Source organism: Amphibalanus amphitrite, unplaced genomic scaffold (genome assembly GCF_019059575.1).
Source record: "Amphibalanus amphitrite isolate SeventyFive unplaced genomic scaffold, NRLGWU_Aamphi_draft 000038F_arrow, whole genome shotgun sequence".
Taxonomy (NCBI): Eukaryota; Metazoa; Arthropoda; class Thecostraca; order Balanomorpha; family Balanidae; genus Amphibalanus; species Amphibalanus amphitrite.
Window position 1 is genome coordinate 813,672 of NW_024881534.1, and position 22,972 is coordinate 836,643.

The window sequence follows — 22,972 nt, forward strand, 5'->3', positions numbered from 1 at the left end:
GTAACGCGGTACGACGTTGATCCATGATTTTAAGTGTGGCGGGGGTAACTGGTGGTGCTGTAGGATTACGGATGGTAATATTCTTTATAGGTGCGTGATCGTCAAAAATCGGCAGAAATTCGGTCAGGAAAGCATCCCACTGGTCACTTACGTTCGTGGCACTAAACACGCCCTCCCAATCGGCAAACATCAGGTCAGAGTTCAGGGCATCGACATCTATACGGTTGATCGAGCGGGATTGAACAACTGTAGGATTTTTGCGCTGTTTCGGAACGTTAATAGACACACGAAGGAGTTTGTGTGGGCTGAAGTGGCAAAAGGATGCAGAGCAATCACGCACAAGCTCTCTATTTTTAACCATACAGACGTCTAGCAACGAGCCGGAAGTGTACGTTGGAACGGTTACAAGCTGCTCAAGAGAATAATTCGATAAAAAGTCCCTGGACAAATAGGAGGCCCCCTGAACAAGTAGGAGGCCCCCCGGAAAACAGGAGGCCCCTGGAGAAATAGGAGGCTCTCTGGACAAGCAGGAGGCCTCCTGGACAAATAAGAGGCCCCTAGACAAATAGGAGGCCCCATGGACAAATAGGAGGCCCTCTGTACAAATAAGAAGCTCTCTGAACAAATAGGAGGCCCCATGGACAAGTAAGAGGCCCTCTGTACAAATAGGAGGCCCCCTGCAAAAATAGGAGGCCCCCTGGACAAATAGGAGACCCTAGACCTAGACAAACAGGAGGCCCCTTTCACAAAAGGAGCCCTGGACAAATAGAAGGCCCCTTTCACAAAAGGAGGCCCCCTGGACAATTAGGAGGCCCCCTGGACAAATAGGAGGCCCCCTTGACGAATAGAAGGCCCCTGGATAAATACGAGGCCCCCTGAACAAGAAGGAGGCCCCCTGGATAAAGAGGAGGCCCCCTAAAAATAGGAGCCCTCTGGATAATAGGAGGCCGCTTGGAGAATAGGAGGCTTCTTTAACCAAAAGGAGGCCCCTTGGACAAATAGAAGGCCCCCTGAACAAGTAGGAGGCCCGTTGGACAAATAAGAGACCTCTTGGACAAATAGGAGGCCCCCTAGAAAAATAGCAGGCCCCTTGAACAAATAGGAGGCCCCCTGGACAAATAGGAGGCCCCCTGTACAAATAAGAGGCCCCCTGGACAAATAGAAGGCTCCCTAAACAAAAAGGAGGCCCTTCAAAAAAGGAGGCCCCTGGACAAGTAGGAGACCCCTGCACAAACATGAGACCCCTGTTCGAATAAAAGACCCCTGGATAAATAGGAGGCCCCTGGACAAATAGGAGGCCCCTGAACACGTAGGAGGCCCCCTGGATTAAGAGGAAGCCCCTGGAAAATAGAAGCCCCTGGATAAATGGGGACCTTCTGGAGAAACAGGAGAACTCCTGGACAAATAGGAGGCCCCCTAGACGAATAGGAGGCCCCCTGGACAAATAGAAGGCTCGCTAAACAAAAAGGAGGCCCTTCAAAAAAGGAGGCCCCTGGACAAGTAGGAGACCCCTGCACAAATATGAGACCCCTGGTCGAATAAAAGACCCCTGGATAAATAGGAGGCCCCCTAGACAAATAGGAGGCCCTCTGTAACAGTAGGAGGTTCTCTGTACGTACAAATAGGAGAACGGCGCTTGACCTGTAGAAGCTCAGCTGTATGTACAAAAAGGAGGCTCTCTGTGCAAGTAGTCGAAGTAGGAGGCTCTCTGTACTGTACCTACAAATAAAAGGCTCCCTGGGCAACTTAGATGCTACACAAATCTGAGGTCACCTATAAAAAGCGGGACTCTGTTGGAGTACCTGTTTGAATAAATTATTGTCCTGATATTCAAATTATTTAATCCTCGCCCGCACATGGGGGGGGGGCAGTGGTTGTCACTCCCCCCCCCCAGGTAGTTTTTCTGCTCTGCGCTCAACATTTTGATTGCTAGAAGCCGGATGTTTCGTATAGCTGCTTCTCTATCCTTTCTTAGCGTCCACTGAAAATTTCAAGTTTCTGTGGTTTTTTGGTTTCGGAGATACTGATGACAATATGATTGATTGTCATATGATATTGATTGACCTTGTGATTGAAACACATATGATTGACCTTGACCTAACTTGACCTGAAATGACCTCAGCAGCAAAAATCTGGTCGGGTAGTGTGACAAAGAGGTTCTAGCTGGCTTGGCACCACAATACGGCAGCGTCATCGGTATATGATGAGCAGCACACGTGATATTCCAACGGGCAACGGTGAGCCCAAACAGCAACATTCTTTAGTTTGACCTGACCTGGAAGGTCAATGACTGACCTGATGAGATAAAATTTGGTATCATTGGATTCGTCTCTACCCAAAGAATCTGTTGCTCTTGACCGCGAAGCTTAAAATCTTGTAAGAAAAAATTGTGGTGATGTAGAATAAAATACCTACACAAGCAGCGGACCAACCCATCATATACCGATGACGCTGCCGTATTAGTGCCAAGCCAGCTAGAACAGCTCTTTGTCACACTATCCGACTAATTTGCTGGCTGTGGTCATTTCATGTCAAGTTAGGTCAAGGTCAATGATATGTGTTTGTATGTCTGTGTATGTCTGTGTATGTACTGATGTGTGCACAGATTGGTTTGTGTTTCCCTATTACATGATATCATGAACTGAGAAGCTTTTACTAAACATGCAGTCAAAGAAACTTCACGAAAAGTAAATTCAGCTTGTCTAAAACGCAATAGTTTTAGATGACCTAGGTTGACCTTGACCCTGACCCTGACATCTGTACATCGCAAAGCAACATGTTCAATGATAGGTGGGAGGTAAGACTGGCAAAAAAAGCCGAAACCAGGGTGTCAAAAGCTCACAAGGCCCATAGCCAACGCAAGATATTGGGTATTCGTTATTTAGGGCATGACATGACCTGAAGAACAAGGTCATATCTCCAAACCCAAAAGCCACAGAAACTTGAAATTTTCAATGGACGCTGAGAAAAGATAGAAAAGCAGTTACACAAAAAAATCAGGTTTCTACCTTTAAAAATGTTCAGTGTAGAGCAGAAAAACTAACTTGGGGGTGGCAACCATCCCCCCAGGTGAGGGCGAGGGTTAACCCTCACACTTTCTGGGGTCGACTAGATTCGTTGTGCAATGCTGTGCGGTTAAATTATTTTTTTTTCTATAATAAAGGCATTTTGTTTTATTGTCGAAATTGAAAAAGCCAGAAATTTTCGTCGATTTCGGACGCCGCGGGGGATATTTACATACAATGTCAACCTGCTGGCCTGGATCCACCAGTAGGGTCAGGTGACCTACCATTTCTTTATTAAAACCCTCGCCGGCACAGGCCATTTTGCGTCCTTCGACGGCACAAGGGGGGGGGTGGTACGACCCCCCCTCGCGTTTGGCCCCTGATCGAGCTAGAGCTTCGCGGAAAAAACGAGCGTGTTGCCCGTCACGAGACAAAGCTGATGATACCCAATTTTAAGGTCCTAGGTCATCGGGTGACCTTCCAGGTCAGGTCAATGACCCGAAAACCGGGAAAATCGGGACCTGTTAGAAAGTCGTAAATTGTGGCTGCTATGTGGTTTTCCGGGGTGCTGATCACGAATATCGTGTTAGTTTTGATCAGATATGATGTCTTTAAGCATTTAGACCAGGTCGGGTCAGGTCAGGTCAGGTCAACCGGTAGGTAGGAGTTGCGACGGGTATTCGTAATACGTGTCAACCGCCTCTGACAGCTTCGTAACATGTTACGAAGGCACCAAAACTACTTCGTAAATGTTCAAATGGTTGCTAAATTCGAATTCAGCTCCAAAAACTAGCCTAGAAACATGTAAAACTCGAAAAAGTGAACCGAGGTCACCCGAGGTCACCAATGGTCAATGACCTGACCTGACCTTCAGGTGACCTTGACACCCACCCTAATGTATGGGAGCGACATCAAATCACATGTTTGAACGTTTGAAACCACTAAAAGCTTGCAAACGCGCGGCTAATGTTAGCCGACATACGCCGAATCGCGATTCCGGCCAAACATGGTCTCGGAAAAGAGGTCACTGGTCAAAGGTCATTAGGGTCAGGGTCATGAACTTTTCAGAGTAGGTGTAAAATTGATCAATGCGAGGGTACTGAAAGTTTCGTCGCGATCGGCCGCTTTTTACGCGAGTTATTTGCGAAAAACCTTAAGGAGGGGTTGCATCAACCCCCCCCCCCCCTGTGCCGGCGAGGGTTAATATTAAAAAAAAAATTAGATCATGGCATCCGAGCTGTGACGAAAAATAAGTGACCTAAATCCGATGAGAAAACTGGATTTGGGGGTACCCTAAGTTTGGCTTCTGAGCCTCTGGTCCCCCAGTGAAAATTTCTTAGAGGAGGCCCTGGCGTGGTTCGTAAATTACCGCTTCCGCAATTGGAGGCCCCTAATTGCTTGGAGGCCCCCACTAAATGGAGGCCCCCTTGGACGTTTGGGACCCCAATGGTGATGTCAAAGTTTCACCCATGTTTGCTGAATTTCGACGGCAGGTCAACAAGAGCAAACATTCAGCTGCAGCTGCACGCTTCTCATGGTCTGACTACCAGGCATCAAAACAAATTTGCATTTTCCGCTCCACATCGCGTTATACCCGGGAGGGCATTAAACTGACGTGAAATTTCTACTCTTGCCACCCCAACAACTGATCAGTCTGGCAAATTTTCACCATATTTTACCGAATGGAAAGATGATCTCCGCATTAATGCATGGCGATAAGGCTGACATCCGCGATGTCGATAACTGTTTCACAAATGTTCACTATTTTTGACAATAGTTGAAACGCACCTCTAAAAGAGAAGTAACTTGACACAGTACAAGATACAAGCTATCATAAATGAAATAGCATTGTGTGTGTGTGTTTTTTTTTTGTATCTACATGTCATTTGACAGGCAAGCTCGATGCATTGCACAACTTTAGAACAAATGCGGAATAGAAGTTTCATGCTCTATACCTATATTCTCTGATATAATGCTACACAAGTATGAAATTTTAAATCGTTTCTTTCGCCTGCATCCCTTACCTCTTCTTCAGCACTCGTTTGCTTTATTTCTCACACTGACACAACCACAGTCTGGTCTAACCTCACCTCGGTAACTCACCTCACTTCACCTCGCTCCTCCTCGGACCTCTGCTCCACCACCTGACCTCAGCTCCTCTCACCCCTCTCACCCCTCTCACCCGTCTCACCTGGCCGGTAAGTGCCTCGGCGCGCGGCGTCATCTTGTACGCCGGCAGGTAGGGCTCCAGCATCCGGATCTTGCCCCAGCGGTTAATGAAGAGCGCGATGGCCAGCAGCCAGAGGAGTAGCACGAGCAGCACCAGTCCCACCTCCTCGGCAGTGACCGGCAGGGAGCCGGCCGACGAGGGGCCAGAGGGTGCCGCGTGCTCGCCCCCCGCCGGCGGCTCCGACACCTCAGAACCTGACGGCGAGACGGGATCAGATCGTTAATCACCGTCCCGTGTGCTGCTGACTGAAGCTGTTGCTCTGATGAACCCGTGCTTTGGATGAGTTTGTAAGCTCGGAGATTAATTAGGAATCTCAATGGGTGGGCAAGCAGCGTCAAGCTGCCCGAAGCTGCTGCACCTGGCTTTGACGTTTTGAGAAGCACTACCGTTGATCAATAGGGATGGCTCCGAGAAGGATCGATGATTGGATCAGATTTCAGATAATCCGTGCACGAAATAAAAACCATGACCCTGAACTTAGCCTAAGGAAATTTCATAGCGCTCACCACGATAGGATTGGCTATGCAGGAAAAATTCGCTCAGCCTTAGTCACATGAGATGCCATAACGCTACAGTTTTTTCATTCAGCATTCTCTCAGAATTTCGCCCATTCAGCCCATTTGCACGTTAATCTTTTAAAAAGCTTTATGCTCCCCAAGCCAACTATCCCTATCAAAGTGTTCATTCCTGCTCATGAATATGCAAATAGCATTCTCTGCCATCGACCTTTTGCTCTGTGCTGTAATGGGCCCCGTAAGCCCACCAAATCGTCGGCGACAGCACGGCCAGACTGTAGAAGCTTCGAGCGCGCTGCTGTGGGGCCCTGAAAGGTATGCTGTGCCGCAATACAGCTATGTAGTGCGGAACAGCAGCGAGTTACGTTGACTGGAACTTGGGCGCCGACGAGGATTGTACTCGTATGCTAAAATACCGACCAATTACCGCTGAATATGGCTTGTAGATTGCATTGTGATGGTCAGACTTCATGCCCTTTTTATCGCGGTCTATAGCTACCCTCATCCCCCCCCCCCCACGTAACACTTTTAACATGAACTCCAATGCATCCGAGACACCGCCGGGGTCAGGAAGACAAGGGAGAGAATTGAACCGAATGGAAACATATGGTAACCATTACTTCTTTGAGTAAAAATTAACGAAATTCTCAATGAGGAGCTTCTTCAAGGGCTCTGACAACGCAGCTACAAATAGAACATTGCTGTGCAATATCCTTTCCCCTCTCCATCGGACCGGTAACACGGAAGACACTTTCTCATGTGTCTCGACCCCGCCTAATGGTACACTCATACATATCGTGCTTCCAGGGCGAACTCATCTGATGCAATGGCGGAACTGGCAACATTGGCGCTGGTTGGGAGACAAATTCTCGCTCCATGGGTGTCATAGTGAGCACTTGTTTCGCTATGGAAACGGTGAGAGAGCATTTGTGACGAGTGTATATGCATTTGCTACACGATTTTTTTTAATTATGCTTTGAAGAGCAGTTAGAAAGCAATGCTGTCGCAAGACTGGGTCTGGAGAAACTGGGCTGGTGCAAAGGTCGTAGAGAACGGATGGCGGTTTGCTTCTCAACGAAAATCAATCGCTTATCTATCGGCTTTCAAGCCGCTGAGCTGTTTCGTTTTCATGAGTTGAGCATCTCATTCTCTTCCTATTTTTCAAGTAGCTCAGCCGGCTATATTTACATCTTCATCCACAAGCCGTCTGAACTACATTTTATTCTCATTCATATTTTCTTCCGTATCCCCTCGGAGAGATGCACTTCTATCACTTCGCCTCAGCTATTCATAACGCAGTCTAGAGTCTAGAATCCGGTTCAGATTCAGCCAGAGCGCTGACAGCCTGATGGGTATCACTCAGAAACGGTCGCCGAGACATCATACACTGAATGAGACGGCTGATCTCTGTGACGGGCCAGAGACGGATCTCCATTCGACAACTTCGCGGGAATCGAGGAGCCGAAGCGCCCTTCGTCTGGGCTCAGATGAGTGACCGGCGGAGGGCTGTCAATCAACAGTCAACAGAATGTCAAATTTATCCAGTCAGCTGCATGACTAAATGGAAGCGGTCCCTTCAGCCTTCAGAGACAGACAATGACGTTGATGTCGATGACGCATGAAATTGCATTAGCGTGTCAGGTCACTGATACATTAATTTGGTAAAAAGGAAAATTTTAGGCAACTGCCTGTTACTAGTTAATTAAATTCATTCTACGCAATCTAGTGGAGTGAGCCGCTCACGTGTAGGATCCTTTTGCCTTTTGCTGATCTGATTCGACATGCGTCCTGAGCGATACACTTCCCTGTCTGGTTCCATGTCCCGTCCCAAAGGTCAGCCTACCGTCCGAGACGTCCCGTATAAGAGAAAAGCTAGACAGCAACAGCTAGAACTTCCGCAACTTCGTGACCAATTACGTCACCTCAGAGCCCTCCCTCCCCGTCCGGGGAACGGCCGTCCCTCTCAACTGAACTCCGTGGCAAAGCTCAGCCCCCCCCCCCCAATTACTGGGCCCAATCTTACCAACTGCCGTGAATGCGCATTCACGGCATTTGGTAACAGTTATTATTATTCAACATTCATTCATTCATTCATTCATTCATTCATTCATTCATTCATTCAGGCTACATTCATAAACATTCACGCTATGAAACACATTCGGCGAGATCAGCTGGACGTAACTAAAAACAATGCATTTTATATGTATTATTGCCGGTAATGCGGCCAGTGCTGCCAAATCCCATACACGCATTGGTATAAGATTGGGCCCTGGTTGGTTGGTAGGGTCGTGACCCCGCACGAGCTGTGCGTGACAGCGGGACGATGTCTCGAGACTACCGCGTGCTGGCTTCAGCCATCTGGTTCGTTTAGGTATTCAATTCAAAAGCGGCACGTAGTAGAGACCTAGATCGATCGGCTATCGATCTACACTAAATTGAGTTTGGTCGTGGTCTGTGGCTTGGATTTTATTAGGATTTCTAAAACTACCTACTTAAGATGGACAACGTCAAAAAATATCACACAGCCTTGTAGATAAATTAAAAAAAGATAGTGTGCCTGCCCATGACATATCTTTTACCATGGCGTGCTGACATTGTAGGTCAATCATCTGCAGAATATGTAATGCTCCACGAGTAGCCATTATATGGACTGCTGTTCCACGCCGTATCAGCAATAGCCAATGCGCTTTGATAATCGCCCCGGGGGCGGCTACGCTTTCAAACCGAGCGTTGGCCAGCTCAGCGAGCGTTCGTCATGTTTTAGAGCGTCATTTCAGGTCTGCGATGTCCGCTGATGGGCCTTGGGTCATCATGCAGGGTCGTCGCACGGAGCCATTGACGTGCCCACGCTTATCAGTATCGTCATGGTTATTGACGGTTTTATGGATATTATCCTCGTCGATGTCCAAGGAATTCAAAGTGCTACTTTGACGACAATAGGGACATTGCATTCACGACCCGGATCCTTATCTGATATACATTGAGATGATGCACATTGATTGGTAAACTCGAAGGCTTTTTAGCGGAAATCTCATCGTTACTGAGACATCAATAAACTATGCATGTGAACTTTAAAAGTCCAGTTCATGCCTGACATGCACTTCACGTCTGCAATTTAGCCAGCTAGCTCATGCAACTTATCCAAATTTTAACGCACCATTACATGGAGTCAACACAGATAGAAAGTGAGAGATGAAACTTTATTTTATTCAAAATTTCGTTGAAAAATAAAACAAATTATACCCTCCATGACCCCAAGGTTGAATTTCACGCCGGATGGGGAGCGGCAAAGCACTCGGGAGCGAACCCATCGTTCATTCGATCGCCATACGATAGTGCGGATATGAGCTCCTCATTCAGCGCTGAGACAGCCCCAGCGATCAGAAGTGGCCCGACGGTGGCCCAGAGTGCTCTTGGAAGTGACATTCCAGTTGATAGAGCCATCCGGCCGGAGCCCCTCCAGAGAGCAACTGTCCGACGTTATTTTCCGATTTGGCTCCCGCAGCTAGCTAAATAAAACAGAACACAAGGGCAGTGGAATCGCACTCAAATATGAGTGAGCACCATCTTCGGTATAAACATTCATTTCAGCTTGTGGCATTCCTCTAAATGCATCTGCAACTGCATGCACGTGGGAGCCCGGATGCATGCCTATTGCCCACCTACCCATGCACCATGCTGGCGTGAAAAGTGTACTGCTGCAGCTCTGTATGTATAGGTACTCACTGTTGCTGGCTGGGCCGTCCATGCCGGCTCGGACGAGGCTGGCGCAGGGGGGCAGCTCATTGCTGGCCGGGACCTCCACGGTCAGACGGTCGCGGGTCAGCACCGGAGACCGGCCCTCTGCCCTCTCCCTCCCTCTCACCGCCGCTCACTGCTCTGCCTTCTTGGAAACGGTATCCACTCACGTAGACGCCACACCACAGGGCGGCTTCACCTGAAAGGACACGGAGGTGAACAGTGGTTAGAACTTAGAAACCATCCACGCAATATTAGGTATGCAGAAATGTGCCTAAAATGAATCGGTCATTTACTACAAAATGCAACTGTGTTCAGCAAGAAGAAGACTTGAAAGTGTGGAAATGGCTAGTTTATGGGTATATCACTACAAATCCGTGAAAAGTGGAACTGTTCAATGATAGTCACTCATTGGGTAATTCCCACGACTGTTTTATTTCTCAGCAGTCTATCACATTGAATAACATAGTATTTTATGATTATATCTGCTTTGCATCAATCCATTCTTTTCCACTAGTAAATGAAACAGTATTTCCCTGCTGAAGATAATTTCATGTCACGGGAAATGTGAATAGTCACTCATGGTCACCCGGCTTCAAATGGTAAATAAGAATAGTCAATACTAAATAGATAATAATAAAGTTATTTTAAGTAATTTGCGAACGAGTATGACACCTCAGCAGCTGAATTGCTCTAACACGGCACGGTTGGACATTGGGTCGGCTACCGAGCGTAGCAATGGTCTCATTGCTATTCGAGACAGCGCCGCCGGCACCAGCTGACGGTCGAAAGGCTCGGCTATTTTCCTTCTCACGTCCCATCTGTTACTTGACAGTTATCTAACCCACTGTGACGTCAGCACAAAGCTTAGTACCTCGCACAAGAAAGAGCGTCGTAGTTTGAGCTACCTACATCCTTTTTTGACAAACGTGATTTGTTTTTTAAAAAAATCTCCATTTTTTCTTCTTCCCTCATTTTTCAGACCAGACGTGCTCTTTTCCAACTCGTCACCAAAAATAACACGGCTCTCGTCCCAGGTTCACGCTCTCCGAAGTCCCTTCCCTGTGTATGTGCTGCTTAAGTGGTTGAAATCGTGTTAATAAAACGCATAAAATCTGCTAGCAAATTATCGTCTATCGAAAGACTCGGTCCGATTCCGAACATGGATAGACCGAGGAACTGGCATGAAAGGATAGCCTTCGATGGCTAAAAAAATTGGTCGAATAAGACCGCCGTTGTATCAATCCTAAGCACCGCAGGACATCAGAATTTTGTTCAAAATTGACCACCCTGCGACGACAATCGAATCCACGGTCACATCCGCCACACCGGAGCTCCCTCTCTGCTTCCAGCGCGTATCGTACTATCGTGCTTGGGGCCACTCAGGTCCCAGTGGTTGTTCCCGTCGCACCATCAGCCCCCGTGGGAGAGGCCTGCCAAGGTCGGTCCCAGTACGCCGCTATTTCCGATCCATCTGCACTAACACGACGGGCCACTCGGGCGGACACAGGACTACCGGGGTGGGCACTGTTCCCGCCGAGTGGCCTCACCGGTCATCGGTCAGCGAACGGTCATACAGCAGCGGGTCAGTCAGAGGTCAGTCGTCTCTGGTCGGTCGTGTATAGTCGGTCGGCGGTCAGCCAGTAAGGGCCCGGTCAGCCAGTGATTAGTCAGTGGTCAGCTATCGGTTAGTCAGTGGTAGCGATCGGTGTAAGCCGTCAGTCGCGGAGTCACCTGCTGAAGACTGCACACGGACCGGTCAGTGGATGGCTCCCCAGGGCTCGCACCGCCTTTCTGCCGTCACTGCCGACCGTTCCACCAATCTCTCAGGCTCCGGCACCAAAAACGCTGACGACACTTTCAGCGGCGCGGCGCAAATTGGCGCTGCTGCGGCGCAGATGCCGCAGATTGGAAAACGTCATTTGTTCGGTGACCGTCGCAGATGAAGGGAGCAGCACCCGTGCGAGGGACGCGGTAAAGAACTTATATAGGTTTCTTATAGGTATCTTGGTAAAGAACACGGCGATGGTGATGACGGCACACTGAGAAAAACAGCAACTGGAGGTGGAGGAGATAAGACAGTTTCTCCCACCGGCAAACCGTTTGTTTTTGTCTTGTTTGTTTAAATCGAACATTTAAAGTAGAAATTTAAAAGAAAACACACATTCACAATTTATTTCGCATTATTTCCCGTTGTGTATTATCCCTCTAATCATGCATAATATACGGTGGAACTTTTTAGCGAAGTGTGAAAATTAGTTCACCGCTCGCTGTTTTTACGTTGGATCCCAAAAGTTTGCTCCTCACACGATTTGGGTGAGATAACACCCCACAACTGTTAACATGTCATCAAGTTTCTGGTAAGAATGTTGGAAACTTTGGCTAGGCGAGGATTAAGCCAAGAGCGCAGGGAAGCGGTGTACTCAATCTCAATTTTCCAGATTTTCATCCTGGCTCATTTGATGTAAGAAAAAGTGCAGTGTATAAAGTTGTTCGATACCTGCCTAAAATTAAGTTTACATTTCGGATCTTTTGCTGGAGCAAGGCTAAGACGTTCATCGTTTTCTTAAGCCCTCCAGTTTTGTAACAATAAATCGCTCGAAGCCAATACAAACTGCAGCCGCAGTTTAAAACCGTTGTCACCTCTCCCCACACCTCCTCAAAACCGTGTCGGCTGCCCGCGTCAGCTGTTCCCCAGCTCCACAAACACTCGCCGCTCTGTTTCCCTAGATCAAGAAAAATAACCTGGCTCGAGCGGTGCCGCTGAGCTGATTTTCTCTGCGGAAACTAGTCTGCTCTGTTTTAAACAGCGCTGCGTGAGGCGGTGGCTGAGTTCGGAGCAGCCGAAGACCTAGATGGAAAGGGAATGGACGAGCTCTCGGAGTTTCCTACTCCGGTTATCAAGCGTCTGATGAAGAAGGATGTTGCGTCATGCCGGTGAAATATGGACGGGCATGATAGTTAAGCTTCATTTCCATACGACCTGGGACGTGTCGCGCGTGCTTTATAATAGCAGGCGCATAGACTGTGACATGTAACAAATGTGTCCGATTTAACGAAACGACCTTTCGGAGCATTCGCTTCGTGCTCAGGCATTTGACTCTTTGTTCTGACTGATGACTCTCACGTGCTATGTTCCTAGGTTAACGCACGGATATGATTTCAAAGTTAGACACGCTGCCCATGAGAAAACAGTTAGAGCTTGGGCTCTAAAAACGACTCCATTCCTAAGGTTTCCATGAATTCTCGCCAGCTTTCTGGTTCAACTCGGTCTCACCTTCACCGACAGCCATCGTTCTGCACCGGCCGTTGGTCCCGCGACGGAGCACCAATGTCACAGGGTCCCCGCCGCGCCGCAATATCCTGTCTCTCAGATAGAGGGCGAGACAACATGTATATGGGCCGTCTTGATGGACATCGAGGCGACGAGGCACGGCGTCCCTAAATATATTCCCTAAAAATATTACAGTCATTATTCCTCGCATCCAGACGACAACTATCTTTTCTTCTTGTCTACGTGACCCTGGAAAGCATTTGCTGGTGGTTTCTCTTCATCGCGTTGTTTTCTGGCTAGATCTGACGGTGACAGCGACGCCTCGTAAAAAGATTCGACTTCGTCTGTTGCGGCTTAGCCGATATGGCCGCAATTTAGACCAGCACGGATGGCCAAATGACCTCTGTGGCCGGTGTCGTTTTGTGCGGAAGTCGGGATGAGGACACGTGCGGCGGTCGCGGTAGATCCGGTGACCCGGCGGTTCAGACCGGTTCCCATCGGTCTCCGAGGGTCCCCCGGCCCGGCGGCCGACCTTGCGGCCAATAATGGGACGCCACCCAGCATTGTACGGCCGCCGTTCGGGGCGTCACGTATTCGGACCAAATTTGATACTGCACGGTCAATCTGGCGCGTCGGCGACGTGCGACGAATCCGGGGAATTCGTCCAAGATTTATCAGACTGATTTACAACGCCGCGTGGTGCCACCAAGCGAGAAAATGATCGGCGGTTTTAGACGGGTGACACTGACGAAGAGCATTGGTCCTTCGTTCCTCGTTAGATTCTCAGTTGAGCAGTATGCTGAGATTAACAGACATGAGCTGCTGCCTTTTGCTTTTTGATGACTTCTGGTCTGTAAAGGGATGAAAATCCATTCATATGATAATCATTCATTTAACTGATTTTATCTTCAAATGTGTTGTGGCATGAAGAGTCAAAAAGGTACACTGAAAACCAAAACGATTCTCTATTCCCTTTGATCATGGTGTGTCATGCTCCTATAACTCTGCCGTTTTCCTGGCGGAATGCCCTTAAGATACTCAAATGATTCCTCAAATGATTCCTTTTAAGCATATCAGGGGTTTTGGTCTAAAACAACACCCTGATCATTTTCTTCGAACATACCCAAACTATACCCTCATTCTTTAAATACTTCCCTTGAATTCTTCTAACATACCCTAGTGTACATTCTCTGCCGCTACTGTCAGATACCGTACCTGTGCCGCTCGGCGCCTCCGGCGGTGACCGGTCGGCGCGGCGGGCCGGGACTGGCCGGCCGGGCGGGCGGGGAGGACGGGCAGTCGCTCCCTGGACGTGTTGCTGACCACTAATACAGCACCAAACGCGGTGCCGTCTTCGCTGAGTGCGTGTGGGCGGTGCGACGACATAACAGGCAGCTATAAGCTTGTTTTGACGCGCGGTATGGGCAGCTATAACCAGTCGCGGCGCAAGTGCGTTTGAGCCAGGTGATTCGCAACCACCACCCAATCAGCATACTGCAATCCAGTGCCGGCAGTGACGTACAGTGGGTCTATTTAAGATCTCCAGAGCCACCACGTGGCGCTACGGTCGGGGTAGGGCGAGTCCAACTCCCGAGGGGAGCGAGGTCACCGGTCATTGTGGGGGAAGGAGGGAGGGGGGGGGGTGACGCGCTGCTATCGCGGCGTGGAGCGTGCGTAGCGCCGGGAGTGGGCCGCCCGCCACTGCGCCGCGGCTGAGGGGAGGGGATGCTGGTTGCGGGTGCGCTCCCTCAGGTATGGTGGTATCCCTTCCCGGGTGGTGTTTCACCGGTGATATCTGCTGACGTCACACTTGTGGTAGTGTTGGAGCAATGGGCCTGTTGACGTCTCCATGGAAACCCAATTTGACACGTAGTAATAGCAGCGTCCTGCGATCGCAGGTGAATGCGACTGAAGGGAATAGCTATCTCAAACAAACGGGCAAGCGAAAGGCAACGCCTCAAACTTGCAGCAAAAATGTTAACCAATCATAATTGAAATCTAGGACCTATACTTTCAGTCGATCCTTGCATGATGTGTAAGGTTTTTCTAAATCTATATTCAGTTGCATAATTTCTTTCATAATTTGGCACGCTCAGCCTTGATGGGTTTTTATCAGATCGAAAATAATCACGAGTTGAAATGGGTCCAGAGAAACGACCAAAAATAAAAAATGAAAATTCATGAAACTCAGCAAAACATTAAAATAAATATATAGGTGCGACAATTTTGACTTTGGTAAGAGGATATCGGGAAAGATAAATCACCGTGCTTGTCAGTATTGCGGTAAAAGGAAAGGTTTTGGCTAGTGTCTAGATAAAACCAGAGCCGAGTGGGGCTCGAACCCACGATATCGCACTCGGCACACAGATCACCCAGCCCCAACGCTACGAACACCTGTCACCCTGCGCCCCTGCGCAGCTTGCTGGATAGTGTTTCCGCCAAAATTGTTTGTTGAATGTCTGACGTCTGTGAATGTTACGAGGAAGCCCGAAGGTAAATGAGGGAGCCGAACCAGGTGCTGAAAATGAGGCCGCTTTCTGGTCCCGGCGTTTTATTCTCCGGGTGGGTTAGCCCCGTTTAGCGCTTAGCCTTTCGGAACCCTCTCAGGGCCGCGGTTGTTTTCGCCGCTCAGCCCATTCGAGATGCAAAGTTGATAGTCACACGACGAACTTTATTTGAGGCCCCTGAATATACGACTTCGAAACTAATCGATTCTACAAAACCTTTTTCTTTCATCCATACATTTAACAGTGACTCCAGACTACGCTGGTTTGGCTGGCCCTAAATAAGCTTCGTGTGACTATTAACTTTGCATCTCGACTGGGGGCGCGCGGCGAAAACAGCCGCGACCCTGAGTGGGTCTCGAAAGGCTAAACGCTGGACGGGATTAACTCGCCCGGAGAATAAAACGCCGGGACCAGAAAGCGGCCTCATTTCCAGCACCCGTTAGACCGGGTTGAACCAGGATGGACCGGGGTATTACACCCATCATTATCATACAAAACAGAAGTTAGTTTCGGCTCATATATTCTTATGAATTTTTTTATTGTTTAACTTATTTTGGTTTAGTTTTTCAATTCGAAACCTTATACACAAAAATGCGATACTCGTCCACTTTTTCTCATCCCCTTTTAGCGACTAAATTTGCCCTTAGTCCGATGTGACCCGTCATACAAAAAAAAATCGCCGGCCATGACAATTATTTGTCAAAAGGCGCTCTACGCAAGAAACACCAGCCAGTCCAAAACTGGTGAAGGATATTTCTGGTGCTGGAATTATCTTCAATGAAAATTTCAGGCTATATTTAGAATCTTAATCCTTTGAGCTATTCGGCGCTCGGAGCATTCGCTAGTATTCCACTGCCAGCTGCATTACCAACATCGCAATCATTACCAACAATAATACCTACCATAGCATCATGGATTACCAACATCACATATGCAGTACTTTGAGTGCGTCATATAGGTGACAATAGATGAAGCGACCACGGCAAACTCATGCCTTTATCCTTTCCTTCCAAGCAGCCAGGCTACGGGCCTCCAGGCCCGCACCGCTATTTGGAACAGCGAGCCGGCTGGAATGCGTCCTTTGCCTACGGCAGCGCCCAGCTGCGCCGGGGCTGTTTGACAGGTCACCCGCGGCCGTGACCTCGCCCCTCCCCACCTCCCTACCGGGCCCATCTCGGTACTGACCTCCCCTTGAATTTGACATGGACTCGACTAAGGCTCAACGCCATCTAGTTACGTCTGGAGATCCTAACTAGATCCACTGTACATGACACGTGATCAGACAGCTAGGTCGAAAGCGCGCCAATTTTCAAAGGGTTTGAGCGCGCCAGTTGAGTTTGAGCGTGCAGTGGAGAAGGACGGTTGTGCTCAGCGCGGGTGATAGCGGGTGTGTAGTGAGTGCATTGATCATTCGAGCAAAGGACGTCGTGGAGGACATCGAAAGCACAGCTGTGGAACCCAGAAAAGACGAAACCTGCACGACAACAACTTTTCGGCGTGCCGGAAACCGGAAAATTCACCCAAGAGACCCTTGGTGGGCGTGTTTGCCCGCACCCGGTGTAGATCTGCATGACATTTTACGGTCAGCGCCCGGACCCGAGCAGTGCGCAGTATCTGGTCCTATTATTCCTTTTACAGGGCCCGGCATATAAGTTTTGTCTTGTAAAAATGTGTCGTGTAAGCTGCTAGGTGAAAGTCAGCAATTGTTACAGGATATGCAATGCTCTAATGACATCTCTTTGGTAATGAACAGTTATTTAACATACACGCCATTTTTGCGTTGCTGAAACCACCGTTGATTTTCGTGGTTTATAACCGAAATAGATATTAGATATCCATTCATGATGATCTCAGATTTACTTATCCCAAGTTGCGTCTTATCGGAAGAGAAACGGTAAAGCTATGTCCATGCTGTTGTCACCAATGTAAAACATGAATAATAATAAAAGACCAAATGTCTGTGAGTTTTGGATGTGTTACGATATATAAAGGGAAATCGGACGAGGGAGCTGTGAGTAATGAGACAGTTTCTGAGCAAAGTTCTACGACGAATATAGCTAGGGCAATATTATTTTCCCTTCTGGGTTTATGTGGGGTCTAATGCAAGAATACATTGAGATCAGTGATGGAAATCACATAATAATACGGGAGTGTTAAGTGGTATAATGCGAGTATAGTTTGCAAAATATTCCCCTTATACGCTTAGAAGGAATACTAGAGGTTTCGATGTAAGGGTATTTTGGTAGGTTAAAAGGAGTGTTTTGTGGGTATGGCAGGGAATAGAACAGGAATCATATTCCTTTCCTCTTCGGTACTTACTAGTTACTAGGGTATATTAGAAGAATTCAAGGGAGCTATTTAAAGAACAAGGGTATAGTTTGGGTATATTCGAAGAAATGATCAGGGTGTTGTTTTAGACCAAAACCCCTAATATGCTTAAAAGGAATCAAAAAGGTTTTCAGTGTAGGGTATATTAGAAGAATTTCAGAGTGATATTCAAAGAAAGTGTATTAAGGGTATATTCGGAGAAATGATCAGGGTGTTGTTTTAGACCTATTCCCCTAATATGCTAAGGAATCAAAAAAGCTCTCAGTGTAGTTTCATGACTGATATAGGTTTAAATATCAAGTCTCGAAGGTAGGTATACCTATTAGCTGTTATAGATGTTGGATAATTTTTATGGATTGATTGATAGTAGCCGTTTTCACGACGGCCATCTGGTACACATTTGGTGCACATCTAGCACAGATTAGGTGCAGATCTGGTCAAATCAGGTTCAGTGTGTCTCTTAGCAGCTATCAGCTAGGGTTGCACTAATTGCTTATATGCCTGCTTTGTCATATTATCAGAGAGCATCATCGATTAAAACACTGAAATAAATTCATAAAATGAAGATATTTGCTGTAAAAGAAATTAGGTGCAGATTTGGTCAAATCAGGTGCATTCGCCGGATCGCCCGTCGTGAAAACGGCTAGTATTCCACGTTTAGAAGTAATTTATTCCAAATTTGTAACTGTGTTATCAATGCCACTGAAATGGCGATGTTATTATGTCATGTCAATATCGGATGATTTATTATTTCCTTGACAATCACAAAACTACTTCGATTTAAAATAAAATTGAAATATGAGATTTAAGCTGACTCCGACGGAAACATTGAGAAAAATGATTTGAGGCATTCAATTGCCTTCGGTAAATGTCGCAGGGAATATTTTAATAAGCCAGGATCGAACTGGCAAATAAACCATAAAAAGCTGTTTCATTACATGATTTGCGGACGTATGTGATCGATCGCCTCGGTCTCCAAACACGCTCGTGAATAGTTTGTTGACATTCCAAAAGTGTCTTTAAGCAGATAAATTCATTTGAGTCAAAATAACTGAATGGTTGTCAGCGTGGCATTAAAACGATCATGTCTTCGCTGGTAAGATATCTTTTTAATGCGGCCAACACCAACGGCAGTATTTCAACTCGTAAGCCATGCTGATAATTCTATGTTACATTATCAGCATTGTTTGTGGCAGTAGTGTTTATAAGTCATTTATTCATCAGCTTGTTATTACCAGGTGAGAGGGATCGCCAGGAAGGATTTTGAGTGTGCTCCTTAAAACCGCTACCTCAATTCAAAACCTGTGTTGAAGGTGGCCTATTCCCTTCAAACACCTGCTTTTAAACAACTAAGCCTTTTCAGTAGCGAAATTGGCAAACATCTCGCGTGACGCTTACAGCCTTCATGCGTCTGTGGGTGCAGAGCCCGTCTCGTGACGGTTATTAGTCGATATAATTCGCTCGCGCGCTCAAGGCCGAGGCAGTCTTCGGGTTGGGACGATCCAATACGGCTGAGATGAGCAGACGCAAGCCATCGGTGGACTCGAAATGACGGTCACGATGTGGTTTTAAGTATTAATTTACACAGAGCACGTATTGGACTCCGTGCGTGCATATGCCGAGCGCTGGTGGCGTAACGCATAACGGAATGGGCATGAGTGTCCAGAAAAGGGCTTCATAGCTGTATAGCGTGTAATGCAACGCAAGAAAAGCTAGGGCGACAAACGACGCTCGATGAGTTCGACGTTCGACGTTCGATGTTCTGGCAGCGTCTGGCACGGTAGCACTGTGTACTATGTCAGCGTTTATCTCAATCGGATAATGAACTGTGGGTAAAACGAACAGGAACCTTATATAGCAGTACTAAACATAATGAAAGCTCCCGTAAGGCTTGCTAGCAATTGCGAACGAGTAAAAATATCCAATCCAGTGGAACGAAACATGAAGATTCTATATTATAATTTCTAATAAGTGTCAATTTTAATTGAGCAGGTTCCAATCGCAAAATATCTACAAAGCGCGATTTCAACGTATGAAATGTACCACCTTATCTGAGCTGAACTGAGCGCATTTAAGGATATTTAGGTCATTTGCATCGCCATTAATCTATGGTTTCAATCTCCTTGCCATTTATTAGTCTCTTTAATCTTGTACTGAAAGCTACCGAAGGCTTTCGTCCTTCTGGAACTGAGTTCAATAGTCCAAATCATTAGTTATGCTGATTTGCAACAACATACGTGTACAACATACATAATTCAACAGGCAACGCTTTCCTCTTGATGTAGGTATATGAAAGTAATGAATAATTTAGGTATTGGAATTCGCCTTATAATTCAGATACCGTTCCTCTTGCTCCAAGTATTTCCATGGTCGTAGCCGTATATGAAATTGTAATAACAAAATGTAGGAACTAAAGTATCCGTGATAGACGGTCTGCGCTACTCCATGATTTTTACTGGGCTGGGCAAATAAATATTACCGACTTTCAGTGAATATGATAACCTTCTGTCTAAATTAATGACATAGTTACTGACTGATCGTGCTATCTCACTTTTTGCGAAACAAGCTTTGAGTATCAGATGGGAGAGATGATATTTCATAGGCGGTGGAACGGGGAGGGCACTGGGGCACCGTGCCCCCCTTTGATTTTGGCATTTTAACATTAGCCCTATGGGCGTTGCATGGAAAGAATGGGACCAAGAGTCGGCAGTGCCCCCCCCCCCCCTCCCTTAATTGAAGATGTTCCGCCGCTACTGTGCTATTTGACGGCCTTTGTAACCCGTTTCATATAAATATTACTATCATTGGAATGAAATGGCATGTAACGCCTCGGGTATTTGTTTCATACCGTTGCTGTCATTGAATGCACTCTATTTCATGATACCGGAAAGGGACTCAGAATAAAATGGATTCATCGCCGGGTATGACAGATCAGGCTTATGTCAATGGGTTCGAAGATTGGGCGTTGTGCCCGAACAAATTTGACCATGAATCAGGCTTAACTTTTGTCGCTTGCTTCTTTTGCAGATATCTAGGGTCCACTCACTAAGTTATGATTTATGCTATTCTTACAGCACGAGCTGCATGCAGCGCTTATTCGAGTCACTGGCCTGTGCTGAGATAATGATCGTGAATTTGCAGCTTGTTGAATTTATGCTATCTCAGAACAACCTCCTGGAGTTGACAGCATGGCGACATCATCCAGTCTTTTTCGGACTGTGGAAGATTAAAAAATGACGTTAAATTGAAATGAAAGGATTAGCAGATCAGTTTTAACCGTAAGAAAAGATACATTACCGAAAACGACTTAAGTCATCCGATAAGAGAACCTTGACATAGCTTTGAAACACTCCATCGTGGCCCCTCTGACCCATGTGGCTGACTCTCCCGCGACAGTTTCGCTTTCCGAACTGTCAGGTGACTCTATCGGGGCTTCAGGAGCCACCTTGAGACTGGACACTGGCGATCAGCACCAGACGGCGCCCCTCCCTCTGATCCCGCCCACCGACCCGCATGGCCTCCGGCCGTGGCCAATCTCCGACAGTAAACGAATGTACTTACCCCTATCTCTGACCCTGGCCCTGACCCGGCGACCCCTCCCACTGACCCGAGCTGCAACGCAATAAAACGTCACTCTTCACAGCTTCCGGAGCTCTGAAACCGGCCTGAAGCGTCCGAAACAGCTGCCTGCATTGGGGGCAAACGATTCCTATGATTTTCACGAGGCAATTCATAACGTCAGTTTGTCAGCCTGTGGTTGGATGTTCGGGACCTTGTATTGTACCCTGTGTTGCCACGGCAGTAGGGCCCTCTCTGACCTTTCAATAGCCCGCTGTTGGCTGTCTGTCTCAAGATCGGCCCCTGTTAGCAAAGGTAAATAGAAAAAGTCCCTAAGCACTATCACAGTGTCTTCGGTGGGCTAGCTGCTAGAAACGAGGACAGCCGACTGAGGACATAAGGAATGCATATTGCGTAATATCCAGATCCACCTTTCTTCAGGACAGTTTCTTCAAGACACCTTTCTTAGCTTAGGACAGCTCTGACTCCTGGGGATATTATTTGGTGGTGAACTGCCTGGTAGTTAGCGGGCCAGGTCACCCGAAGATGTCGTGGCTCCACGAAGTCCGGATATGAGACAGACTCCACCAGGTGGTTAAACGAAGCCATTGGACCTCGTTGAGAAATAGGATAGGAGACTCTTGGTGAGCGTGTTAGCACTGAGACAAAAATGTATAGCGTAAGCTGAGCAACTATTGGTATAGAAAACTCTTGGTAAGCGTCTTAGACATGAGGCAAAAAATATATAACATATAATAAGCAACTTTTGTTTTGGGTGGGTCAGACCCAAGATAAAAAATAACCTGTGGTTAGCGGTGAAGTGAGCACGCTGTCAAATGAGGATCTGAGCCCATTGATAGCCGTGCTCATACCTTATTGTTCACGCTCCTTCAATTGTTGTTGCCTTTATTGGCTCACTGCATCTTACGGGAGACACATATAAAGTTTATATACGAGCAAATATGCTCGTAGTTTTCACCTATATAGTTTTCGCTTTTGATGTTCCGAACCGAACGCGTAAGCTCTTCCAGGTTTGTTTTCATCCTAGCATTGCTATTCGAGTCGGCATACACGCAAAATATGCCTACAAGCACGGTGAAAACATGAATTATGCAACGCATTACATAGCGTAAACATCGGGATAAGGGTTCAAAAGGAAGACACGTCGACCGAGCTTGCTTTGATTAGCTAAGTAGCCCCGATACGCAAAATTCGTCCGACACTGATGCCAATACAAGCTGAAACTTCTTCCTGAGCTTCGAAATTCTCATGTATCGTATGTTTGGTGTTCAAACCGTTCAAACGATTTTCTTAAAGTCAAATGACAGAAACATTTTCGTACCGATCCATAAACACCTTCAATTCATTCCCGCCGATCGTCCTCACACCATGCCTCCTGTGTCTCACCTCAGCACGCTCCTGCACCATGGGTCCTCCGATCCGTCGGTCCGTCGGTCCGTCGGCAGCGACGCAACGCACCTCCCACCACCGACGACGGCACCGCGCGACTGAGGCGACGATCGCGTGGCGCTCCGACCGGCGCGGTTGCGGCCGTCGCGAGACGCGACGGCGGCGGCGCACCAATGATAGAGGGAGGGGGGCAGGGAGTGGAGGTGACATTCGCGTAGGAGCTGAAGAGGGATTGTAAGGCTTCAGAGATCAGGGGGCTCAAAAGGGAAGTGCGAAATGCTCCTCGTGTTGCATAATATGAATGTCGAGGGCGTAGTTCTGATGACAGCTGGTAAGAAAAATCAGGTAGGTATCGAGAAGTTAACAATGTTTTTTCATTCGATATGTCTTTACTTACCGGTAGGAAG

General features: G+C 47.4%; 1 protein-coding gene across 2 annotated transcripts in view; it reads right to left on the reverse strand.

Moving 5' to 3' along the window:
• LOC122373187 overlaps positions 1–22,665 on the reverse strand; it is a 39,539-nt gene extending 16,874 nt beyond the window's left edge. The window contains exons 1-3 of one of the 2 annotated variants that reach the window (XM_043351027.1): positions 22,563–22,665; positions 9,477–9,687; positions 5,197–5,429 (exon numbers count right to left, since the gene is read on the reverse strand). In XM_043351027.1, coding sequence (XP_043206962.1) covers positions 5,197–5,429; positions 9,477–9,498 — 255 coding nt within the window. In that variant the 5' untranslated portion in view covers positions 9,499–9,687; positions 22,563–22,665. The remainder of the gene's footprint in view (positions 1–5,196; positions 5,430–9,476; positions 9,688–22,562) is intronic. The other variant, XM_043351036.1, reaches the window with a different exon arrangement.
• Between the last annotated feature and the right edge of the window lie 307 nt (positions 22,666–22,972).